Raw genomic sequence first — 12,212 nt, 5'->3', positions numbered from 1 at the left:
TACTCACTGGACCTCAGAAAAGAGGAGAAAACATCAGTAAGACTCTTAACACAGAGAGAAAAAAAAAAGAATCCATCAGAAATGAAGAACACAATCATGAAATTAAAAATACATGTGATAGGGACGGCTGGGTGGCTCAGTTGGTTAAGCGTCTGCCTGCAGCTCAGGTCATGATCCCAGGGTCCTGGGATCGAGGCCCACATCAGGCTCCCTGCTCGGCGGGGAGCCTGCTTCTCCCTCTCCCTCTGCCTGCCACTCCCTCTGCTTGTGCTCTGTCAAATAAATAAAATCTTAAAAAAAAAAAAAAATACATGTGATAGAGTAAATAGGGTGAGGGAAGCAGAGGTACTCAGAAAACTGAGTAATGGAAAATAATCAAGCTGAGCAAGTGGAAAAGAAAATTACACAAAATGAGAACAGACTTAGGGACACATGACTCCATCAAGCATTAATAACACATTATAAGGATCCCAGAAAAAGAAACGAGAAAAGGGGGCAAAAAATTTATCTGAAGAAATAATAGCTGAAAACTTCCCTAACCTGGGGAAGGAACAGATACCCAGATCCAGAAGGCAGAGCTCCCAACAAAATCAACCAAAGGGGTCCAGACCAAGACACATAATAATTATCACTACTTTATGCCATTTTAAAGGAAAAAAAAAATTTTTTTTTTAAGATTTTATTTATTTGACAGAGAGACAGCAAGAAAGGGAACACAAGCAGGGGGAGTGGGAGAGGGAGAAGCAGGCTTCCCGCGGAGCAGGGAGCCTGATGCGGGGCTCAATCCCAGGACCCTGGGATCATTACCTGAGCCAAAGGCAGACGCTTAACAACTGAGCCACCTAGGCGCCCCAAGAAAAAATTTTTAAAGCAGCAAAAGGAGACAGTTACATACAAGGGAAACCTCAGAAGGCTGTTAGTGGATTTTTCAGCAGAAACTTTTAAGGCCAGATAGAGTGGCATGATATATTCCAAGTGCTGAAAGAGAAATATCTGCAGCCAAGAATTCTATCCAGCAAGGCTTTCAGAATAGGAGACTGTTTCCAGACAAACAAAAACTAAAGGAGTTCATGACACTAAACCAGCCATACAAGAAATATTAAAGGGGACTCTGAGTGGAAAAGAAAGACCGTAAGTGCAATATGAAAAGTAGAAAACACAAAAGCAGTAAGAACAAGCTTATCGGGGCGCCTGGGTGGCTCACTTGTTAAGCATCTGCCTTTGGCTCAGGTCATGATCCCAGGGTCCTGGGATCGGGCCCCACATTGCGCTCCCTGCTCAGCGGGAAGCCTGCTTCTCCCTCTCCCACTCCCCCTGCTTGTGTTCCCTCTCTCGCTGTCAAATAAACAAAATCTTAAAAAAAAAAAAAAAAAAAACAAGCTACTCTGTAAAAATCAGTCAAGGCATTCACAAAATAAAAGTATACAAAACATGACACCATATACCAAGAATGTGGGTGGGGGAAAGGAGTAAAGAATGGGTTCAAACTTAACCATCGATTTCATATAGACTGCAATATGCAGAAGATTTACATACAAACCTAATGGTAACCACAAAGCAAAAATCAGTAACAGATATGCAAAGAATAAAGAGAAAGGAATCCAAGTGTATCACTAAAGCCAGCAAACCATTAAAGACAGCAAGGGAAGAAAGGATCAGAGGAAAAAAACTACAAGAACCACCACAAAACAAGTAACAAAATGGCAACAGATACATATCTATCATTAATTTGAATGTAAGTGGACTAAACATTCCAATCAAAAGACATGGGGTGACAGAGTGGATTAAAAAACAAGACCCATCTATATGCTGTCTACAAGAGACTCACTTTTGACCTAAAGACACCTGCAGATTGAAAGTGAAGGGATGGAGAAACATTTATCATGCAAATGGATGTAAAAACGAAAGGTGGGGTAGCAATATTTATATTAGACAAAATAGACTTTAAAACAAAGACTAGGGGCACCTGGGTGGCTCAGTTGTTAAGCATCTGCCTTCGGCTCAGGTCATGATTTCAGGGTCCTGGATAGAGGGCTGTGTCAGGCTCCCTGCTCAGCAGGGAGTCTGCTTCTCCCTCTTCCTCTGCCCCTCCCCTGCACTTGTGCTCTCTCAAATAAATAAAATCTTAAAAAAAAAAAAAAAAAGACTGTAACAAGAGACAAAGGACACTAAATAAAGGGGACAATCAACAAGAAGATATAACGATTGTAAATATTTATGCATCCAACAAAGGAGCACTCAAATACATAAAAGTTAATAGCAAACATAAAGGAACTAATTGATAGTAATGCAACAATAGTAGGGGACTTTAACACCCCACTTACATCAGTAGGCAGATCATCCAAACAGAAATCAATAAGGAAACGTGGGTTTGAACAACACACTGGACCAGACGGATTTAACAGATATATTCAGAGCATTCCATCCTAAAATAGCAGAATACATATTCTTTTCAAGTATACATGGAACATTCTCCAGGGTAGACCACATATTAGGCTACAAAACAAGTCTCAATAAATTGAAAAAGATCAAAATCATACCAGGAATCTTTTCTGACTACAGCATTATGAAACTAAAAATTAAACACAAGAAGAAATCTGGAAAGACATAAATAATAAACAATGAATGGGCCAACCAAGAAATCAAAGAATAAAAAATTACATGGAAACAAATGGAAATGACAATACAACAGACCAAAATCTTTGGGCTGCAGAAAAACCGGTTCTAACAAGGAAACTTACAGCAATACAGGCCTGCCTCAAGAAGCAAGAAAAAGGGCGCTTGGGTGGCTCAGTTGGTTAAGCGTCTGCCTTTGGCTCAGGTCATGATCCCAGCATCCTGGGATCGAGCCCTGCATCAGGCTCTGTGCTTGGCAGGGAGCCTGCTTCCCCCTCTCCCTCTGCCTGCCTGTCTGCCTACTTGTGATCTGTCAAATAAATAAATAAAATCTTAAAAAAAAAAAAAAAAAGAGGGCAAGAAAAATCTCAAATAAATCACCTCACCTTACATCTAAATGAGCTAGAAAATAACAAAAAACCCAAAACCAGAAGGAAGGAAATAATATAGAGCAGAAATAAATGATATAGAAACTAAAAAAACAAAAAACAGAATAGATTAATGAAAACCGGGAGCTGGTTCTCTGAAGAACAAAATCGATAAACCTCTGGCTAGATTCATTAAAGAGGAGAAGGCGGGGGGAAAAAAAAAGCAGCACATATGCCAAAAATATCCAAAAACCCCAGGAAGGACTCAAACAAAATCACAAATGAAAGAGGAGAAATAACAACCAACACCATAGAAATACAAACAACTGGCATATAATTCTTCATAATATTCTCTTGCAACAAATTGGACAACCTGGAAGAAATGTATAAATTCCTAAAAACCTATGACCTACCAAAACTAAAACCGGAAAAAATAGAATAATTGAACAGATCGATCACCAGCAATGGTACTTAACAATCAAAAAACTACCAACAAACAAAAGTCCAGGACCAAATGGCTTCACAAGTAAATTCTATCAAACATTTAAAGAGGACTTAATACCTATTCTCAAACTATTCCAAAAAATAGAAGAGGAAGGAAAACTTCCAATTTTCATTCTATGAGGCCAGCATTACCCTGATAACAAAACCAAATAAAGACACTACAAAAAAAAGAGAACTGCAAGCCAATATCTCTGATGAACACAGATGCAAAATTCCTCATCAAAACACTAGCAAACGGAGTCCAACATTACATTAAGAAATCATTCACTGCTATCAAATGGAATATTTTTCCAGTGTGGAAGGGTGGTTCAGTATTTGCAAACCTATCAACATGATACATCAAATCTATAACAGAAAAAAGAAAATCCATATGATTACCAACAGATGCAGAAAATGCATTTGACAAAGTACATCCATTCATGGTAAAAACCTTCAACAAAGTAGGTTTAGAGGGAACATACCTCAACATAATAAAGACCACATATGAAAAACCCACAGTGATCATACTCAACGGGGAAAAACTGAGAGCTCTTCCCCTAAGGTCATGAACAAGACAAGGATGTCCACTCTCACAACTTTTATTCAAATACTACTAGAATCCTAGCCACAGCAATTAGACAACAAAAAGAAATAAAAGGCATCCAAACTGGTAAGGAAGAAGTAAAACTTTTGCTATTTGCAGATGACATACTATATAGAGAAAATCCTAAAAACTCTGCCCCAAAACTACTAGAACTGATAAATGAATAAAGTCATGAGATACAAAATCAATGTACAGAAATCTGTTGCATTTCTAAACAATAGCATTTACACTTGCACCAAAAACAATAGATACCTAGGAATAAACCTAACCAGATGAAAGATCTATACTCTGAAAACTAGAAAATACTCATGAAAGAAATTAAAGATACAAAGAAATGGAAAGACATTCCATTCTTATGGATTGGAAGAATAAATATTGTTAAAATGTCCATACTTCCCAAATCCACAGATGTAATGTAATCCTTATCAAAATACCAACAGTATTTTTCAGAGAACTAGAACAACAATCCTAAAAGTTGTATGAAATGACAAAAGACCCCAAAAAGCTAAAGCAATCTTGAAAAAGAAAAAACTGGAGGTATCTTCAAGTTATATTACAAAGCTATAGTAATTAAAACAGTGTGGTACTGGCATAGAAACAGACACACAGATCAATGGAACAGAATAGAAAACCCAAAAATAAACCCACAATTATATGGTCAATTAATCTTTGACAAAGCAGGGAAGAACATGCAGTGGGAAAAAGACGGTCTCCTCAACAAAATGTGTTGGGGAAAATGGAACAGCTACATACAAAAGAATGAAACTCAACCACTTTCTTACAACATACACAAAAGCAAACTTAAAATGGATTAAAGGCCTAAATGTGAGACCTGAAACCAGAAAAGTCCTAGAAGAGAACACAGTAATTTCACTGACATTGATCATAGCAGCATTTTTCTAGACGGGTCTCCTGAGACAAGGAAAACAAAAGCAAAATCAAGCTATTGGGACTACATCAAAATAAGAAGCTTCTGCACAACAAAGGAAATAAGAAAACTAAAAGGCAACCTACTGTATGGGAAAAGAGATTTGCAAATGACATATATGAGAAAGGATTATTATCCAAAATATATAAAAAACTGCTACAACTCAATGCTCAAAAAACAAATAATCCAATTTAAAAATGGGCAGAAGAAACGAACATTTTTCCAAAGAAGACATACAGATGGCCAACAGACAAATGAAAAGATGCTCAACATCACTCATCATCAGGGAAATGCAAATCAGAAACCACAATGAGCTATCATACCTCACACCTGTTAGAATAGCTAAAATCAAAAACACAAGAAACAACAAGTGTTGGCGAGGATATGGAGAAAAATGAATCAGCATGCACTGCTGGTGGGCATGCAAACTGATGCAGCCATTGTAGAAAACTATGGAGGTTCTGAGAGAGAGAGAGAGAGAGAGAGAGAGAGAGAGAGAGAGAGACAGAGCATGAGAGGGGAAAGGGTCAGAGGGAGAAGCAGGCTCCCCGCTGAGCAGGGCACCCCATGCGGGACTCGATCCCAGGACCCCGGGATCATGACCTGAGCAGAAGACAGTCGCTTAACCAACTGAGCCACCCAGGCGCCCAACCAGGAAACACTCTTAACTACAGAGAACTGATGATTACCATAGGGGAGGGAGGATGGGTGAAAAAGGTGATGGGGATTTAAGAGTACACTTATGATGAGCACTGAGTAATGTACAGCACAGCTGAATTACTATACTGTATACCTGAAACTAACATTACATTGCATGTTAACTATACTGGAATTAAAATAAAAAACTGAAAGAAAAGCAAGATCTCCATTACTTTTCAAATGTTATTTTTCTCCACATTCAGAAATTAACTCAAAATGGACCAAAAACCTAAATAAGAGCAAAGACAACAGAAAACCCAGGGACAAAGCTTCCTATGAATTAGGCAATGGTTTCTGAGATCTGACAACAAAAGTACAAGGAAAAATAGGATAAATTCGACTTTATCAAAATTAAGAAACTTGGGGGGTGCCTGGATGGCTCAATCAGTTGAGTGTCCAACTCTTGATTTCAGCTCACGTCATGATCACAGGGTCGTGAGATAAAGCCCTGTGTCAGGCTCTGCGCTGGACATGGAGCCTGCTTAAGATTCTCTCTCCCTCTCCCTCTGCCTCTCCTCTCTCCCTCTCAAAAAAAAAAAAGAAAAAAGAAAAAAACTGTTGGTCCACATACTGTATTTCTGAGTAGCAAGGGTTTAGACCCATGCTCCCATTGCTAGGGCACCATATCAAATTCACAGGGTACTATAGGATAGTTTTAATCTTCTAAGTTAATGAAATACGCAGAAACACTCCACATTTGTCAGATATCACAAGAACAACTAGTTCAAGATAGCTCAGTTTCAACATTCTTTTCAGTGACACCTTATCTTTGAGAAGACGCTGGGTATTTGGCAGCTGCTGAAATGTAAAGCATGTGCTTTGTGAAAATCAATGTGAATCAGGAAATGAATGTGGCCTGTCCCATCCAATTCCAAGGTTTGAGAAGGTGTACAGTGGTCAACAACCACATACATCCCATCAGTAACGGTGCTTATTTAAGAATGAAAAATAAGAATCTTTCAATTCAGTATATACTTTTTTTTTTTTTCAAATGGTTACTATACTTGTTAGGAAATTGTTAAGTATTTCTTTTGGCCTATAGGGCATCATAAAAAATTTACTTAGACGCCAAAGGTGCCATGAACCGAAAGTTTGGGAACCTCTGGCTTAGTCTATCTGAGAGACTGATAGGTGGTTAGGACCATAGCTCCTATAGCCAAACTGATGAGGTTCAAATCCTCATCTGACTGTACCCTTACCAGCTGTGTGATGAAGCAAGTCAGTTAATCTTTCTGTTTCCTCCATTATAAAAGAAAACATCATAATAGTTCCTACCTCACAGGACTGCTATGAAGAACAAATGAGTTAACATATTTAAACAGCCATGCACTAGCTGGCAAATTGAGAAATGTTTGGTGCCATCACGATCATCATAATTATGATGCCACAGTTATTGCTATTGCAATTATTAGGGAAAAGGGAGTCACAAAAGGCATCTAATCTGATAGCGGACCAATTTCTGGTGCAGAAAGGAGATCTGGCAAGTATATGACTGGAGTAGACTACAGAACAGGCAGCCTCAACCCTGACTCTGAGGTCCTGTGGCTGTTAATTACTCCCAGGACAGGGAACCAGAGAAAAGGAACAGGTCAACTAAATCTGCTTTATATATTCTAAAAATTACTCATTAAAATACTTCACTTCCAAGTGATTTTTGTTATTGTAATGACAAGATTTTTTTAAAAGTCTAAATGTACATAAAAATTAGTTTCTGTCTAAAGTGAAAAAAATCTTCTAATTGCAAAATACAATTATCCAAGGTGCACCTATTAAGAGTCCTTCCCTCTCATTACCAAATCTAAGCATGTCAGCAAATGAGCACTATACTCTAACACTGCTTCTCATGGGTTTGCAGGAGGGCAAAGCACACAGATCAGAAAGAACATTCTGCTAATTAAACTGAAGCAGATGACTACGGAAGAGAAAGGCTTGTCACATGTAACATCTGTGCCAAGAATGATCAGATTAAATATGCAAAATGTGAAGTAAAGGTGTGAAAAAGCAGTAAGAATATAGTCTAGACCTTAAATAGGCTACAAAAGTTCTGACAGTTTTCCTAATTATTCCCAGTAATGGACATAGGAGGCCAAAAGGCAGGAGGGAAAAATACATTTTTCTCCATTATGGGTGTTGAGCACTAGGGCTAAAATCATGCCTGTCTGAACACTGATCAGTTTCTGCAAAGGTTAATAGCAATTAAATGCAGCAAACTAGATTAAATGAGAAACAGGTCATGATACTGCTGTACTTGCAAAGAGCACGATAAAGCATTTCTTTTAAATTCATCTTAATGCATAGGAAATCCAAAAAAGCTGCTATGAGGAAAAGAACTTATTAAATGGTGAAGAAATCTCTTAAATGAAATAAAAATAAAAATGACATGATACACAAACTCAAATTATCAGTATTGGGTTGCTGAAAGATTATTAAATACTAACGATATCTAATTGTCATTAACACTGCTTCTTCCAACCTAGTACATCTGCAATCAAAAGAATATAGTAAATTACTTAGTGATAATTAAACTATTTGTGACCATAGCTAATAATTTATATTTTCGAAAGTTGCTGAGTAAATCTTAAAAGTTCTCATCACAAAGGAAAAAAAATTTGTTAATTATATGTGATAACAAATGTTAACCAGACTTGTAGTAATCCTTTCATGATACAAATACTGAATCATGCTGTACGGCTGAATTAAAGGTATATATCAATTATATCTCAAAAAAACTGTTTTAAAGATTAAACTGACAACTACAATATTGAGGTCATTCTCTGAACTTAATCTTTTACTTTAGTATAAATCCTAAAGTGTAAGTCTGAAGCATATTAATGGTTGATTTTTCCAAATTTAAATACAAGCAGGTTTTTCCAAAAATTAAACAATCACCATGTATACACAAAAACACACACTCTCTTTTCCACAAACATAACTCTCTACATGAAACAAAAAATAAAAGGAACAGGCTCAAAAAATAGAAATTCAATTTACTTTACTATCCTCAGGATCTTCTAAACCATCAGGCCGACTAAGGTTTCGAGCAGGCTGGCTGCAGACAACATTATCTTCCAGTCCCCAAGAAGGTACTCTCAGAGGTGGCCTTTGGATTTCATCTGGATAAAAAGCACCATCTGCTCCATCTGAAATAAAAATTTGGGAAGTGAAACCTGGTACTATAATTAGAATCTCTGTGTATAGCTATGATGAACAGGATATAAAGAACCATTTTTATGCATCACAAAAATGCCTTTTTAACCCCACTGATTTTTAAAAATAAGAATATATGTAATAAGCAAATAGACTACTCTTTTGTGCTGCAGCACTCCTAGAGGAACCCAGTTACTGTTAAACATTAAAACTACTGGTTACAAGACAATGTTTCTATTAGAGTTAATTGTACCAGTTTTCTAATCCCATTAATATACAAACCAAAAAAAACTCCATATTCAGTTAAGCCCAAACCAAAATTATTTTAATAACCTCTGGCTTCCTGTGTTGCATAAGGATTACCATACTGCAGAACTGGCTGTATATGTGACACTGTGGAAACATGACCATTTTGCTCTGAGCATGTGTTGAGACACTGTGAGATCTTTTGAGGACTCTGGGAATTCTGACCTTCCATTTTCCTTTCCGCTTGATCTTCTAGATTCCTTTTAAGTTCCTAAAATTAACAAAAACAAAGGCAGAAAGCATTCAAATATTTTATAATAAGGGCAGCATTAAACATTTAGCTAAAATGTAATAAAATTACTTCCCTATTATGTTTAAAGAATACAACTGAAAAGTCTGGCTCTCAACTTCTCATAAATGTCCCCTCCACATACAACATCAGAAGGCAGAATAAAGCCCCATGTATTTTCAAATTTATTTGTGCCAAGAGGCTGCCTTTTTTATTGAGCTAAGAGGAAACTGTGAATCTCTTACAACTTAGTTATTAATAAAAGTCAAAGGACGGGCGCCTGGGTGGCTCATTCAGTTGGGCGGCTGCCTTCGGCTCAGGTCATGATCCCGGGGGTCTGGGATCAAGCCCTGCATCTGGCTCCTTTCTCAGCGGGGAGCCTGCTTCTCCCCTGCCTGCTCTTCTCCCTGCTTGTGCTTGCTCTCTCTGTCAAATAATAAATAAAATTAAAAAAAAAAAAGTCAAAGGACAAAAAGCAACCCAAACTGCTTCTCTAGTAAACTCTACCAAATTTAAAATTTAAAAATACTAATCCCATATAAACTCTTTCAAAACTAGAGAAAAAACACTTCTAGGGACACCTGGGTGGCTCAGTCGGTTAAGCATCTGCCTTCAGCTCAGGTCATGATCCCAGGCACCTGGGATCAAGTCCCACATCGGGTTCCTTGCTCAGCAGGGAGCCTGCTTCTCCCTCTGCCTGCCACTCCCCCTGCTTGTGCATGCATGCTCTATCTCTCTCTCTGCAAATAAAATCTTAAAAACAAAACAAAATAAAACCCCACACTTCTGAACTTACTTTATTTATAAGGCCAATACTATCCTAATACCAAAGTCAAACAAGGACATCAGAAGAAAACTGCAAACCTCATCGCTCATGAATACTGATACAAAAATCCTTAAGAAATCAAATCCAACAATATTTAAAAAGATATTGGGGATTTGTCTTGTTTTGTTTTTAAGATTTTATCCATTTTTTTTTGACAGAAAAAGTGAGCACAAGCAGGGGGAGCAGCAGGCAGAGGGAGAGGGAGAAGCAGGCTCCCCGCCGAGCAGGGAGCCCGACATGGAGCTCGATTCCAGGACCCGGGGATAATGATGACCTGAGCCGAAGGCAGACGCTTAAATGACTGAGCCACCCAGGCGCCCCAAACAAGTGGGTTTTTATCACAAGAAAGCAAATTTAGCTTAACATACAAAAATCAACATAATTCACTATGTTCACAGACTAATGGGGAAAAAAATATATCGTTTAAATAGATGAAAAAACATTTTACAAAATTCAACAGGCACTCATATATATTTTTTAAATCTCAACTAACTAGAAATAAAAAGGAACATCCTTAATATGAAAAAAGACACTTCAAAACCCTACAGTGAATATTAATGGTGAAAAACTAAATGATTCTACCTAAGATCAATAATAAGGCAAGGATGTCTGCTCTCATCACTTCTATTCAACATCGTACTGGAGATTCTAAACAGTGTATTAAGGCAAGATTAAGATTAAGGCAGAGTGAGGGGCGCCTGGGTGGCTCAGTTGGTTAAGCAACGGCCTTCGGCTCGGTCATGATCCTGGAGTCCCGGGATCGAGTCCCGCATCGGGCTCCCTGCTCGGCAGGGAGTCTGCTTCTCCCTCTGACCCTCCCCCTCTCATGCTCTCTGTCTCCCATTCTCTCTCTCAGATAAATAAAAAAAAAAAAATCTTTAAAAAAAAAAAAAAGATTAAGGCAGAGTGAAAAGAAGTAAAATCATCTTTATTCAGAGGATATGATCATGTATGTAGAAAATCCTAAGGAATCTACAGAACTAGGAGAATGAGTAGATTTAGCAACACTGCAATATAAAAGATCAATATATTATCTCAATACGTAAGCAACACACAATAAAAATGAAGTTTTTAAAGATACCATTTATAGTAGAATCGACAGATATTAAAATACTTAGGAATAAATTTAATAAAAGATGTTCAAGGCCTGTACACTAAAAACAACAAACACGCTGAGAGAAATTAAAGAGAACCTCAATAAAAAGAAAAAATAGGGACGCCTGGGTGGCTCAATCGGTTAAGCGTCTGCCTTCAGCTCAGGTCATGATCCCAGGGTCCTGGGATCGAGTCCCGCATCGGGCTCCCTGCTCCGCGGGGAGCCTGCTTCTCCCTCTGCCTCTGCCTCTCTCTCTCTCTATCGCTCATGAATAAATAAATAAAATCTTTAAAAAAAAAAAAAAAAAAGAAAAAATACGCCACATTCATGTACTGGAAAACTTGGCATTTTTATAAATTCCTCCCCAAATTGATCTATACATTCAATACAATCCCAATCAAAATCCCAGCAGGCTTTTGATAAACTGACAAGAACGAACCCTGAAATGCAAAGGTCCTGAAATAGCCCATTTCTAAAAAGAACAAAGTTGGAAGACTTACACCTGATTTCAAGACTTACAATAAAGCTATAAAATCAATAGACTAGAATGTTGATATATGGATAAACACAGATTAGGAGCTGGCAAAATTTTTCCATAAAGGGCCTGATAGTAGATATTTTCAGCTTTGTAGGACACAGTCTGTCAAAACTACTCAAATCTGCCTCTGTTGTTGCAGCCATAGGTAATGCCTAAATGAATGGGCATGGTCATATGCTAATAAAACTTTGTTTACAAAATAGGCCATGAGCCATATTTGGCTTGTAGATGTTAGTTTGCAGACCCCTGATATAAATCAGTAAAACAAAAGAGAGAGTCTAAAAATATACCCATACTCATAGTCAATTAATTTTCAACCCAGATGCAGAAATAATTCAATGAAGGAAAAGGACAGTCTTTTAAGCATAAGCT

General features: G+C 37.7%; 1 protein-coding gene across 3 annotated transcripts in view; it reads right to left on the bottom strand.

The window, feature by feature from the left end:
• Positions 1–12,212, bottom strand: part of TAX1BP1 (Tax1 binding protein 1) — an 85,323-nt gene that overhangs the window by 7,764 nt on the left and 65,347 nt on the right. For 2 of the 3 annotated variants that reach the window (XM_021689614.1, XM_044919965.1), the window contains 2 exons: positions 9,179–9,362; positions 8,690–8,838 (listed from right to left, as the gene is read on the bottom strand). In XM_021689614.1, the coding sequence (XP_021545289.1) occupies positions 8,690–8,838; positions 9,179–9,362 (333 nt within the window). The remainder of the gene's footprint in view (positions 1–8,689; positions 8,839–9,178; positions 9,363–12,212) is intronic. The other variant, XM_021689615.2, reaches the window with a different exon arrangement.

This window comes from Neomonachus schauinslandi, chromosome 12 (assembly GCF_002201575.2).
Source record: "Neomonachus schauinslandi chromosome 12, ASM220157v2, whole genome shotgun sequence".
Taxonomy (NCBI): domain Eukaryota; kingdom Metazoa; phylum Chordata; class Mammalia; order Carnivora; family Phocidae; genus Neomonachus; species Neomonachus schauinslandi.
The sequence above is the reverse complement of the archived record's forward strand: the minus strand, read 5'-3'. Positions and strand labels throughout refer to the sequence as shown.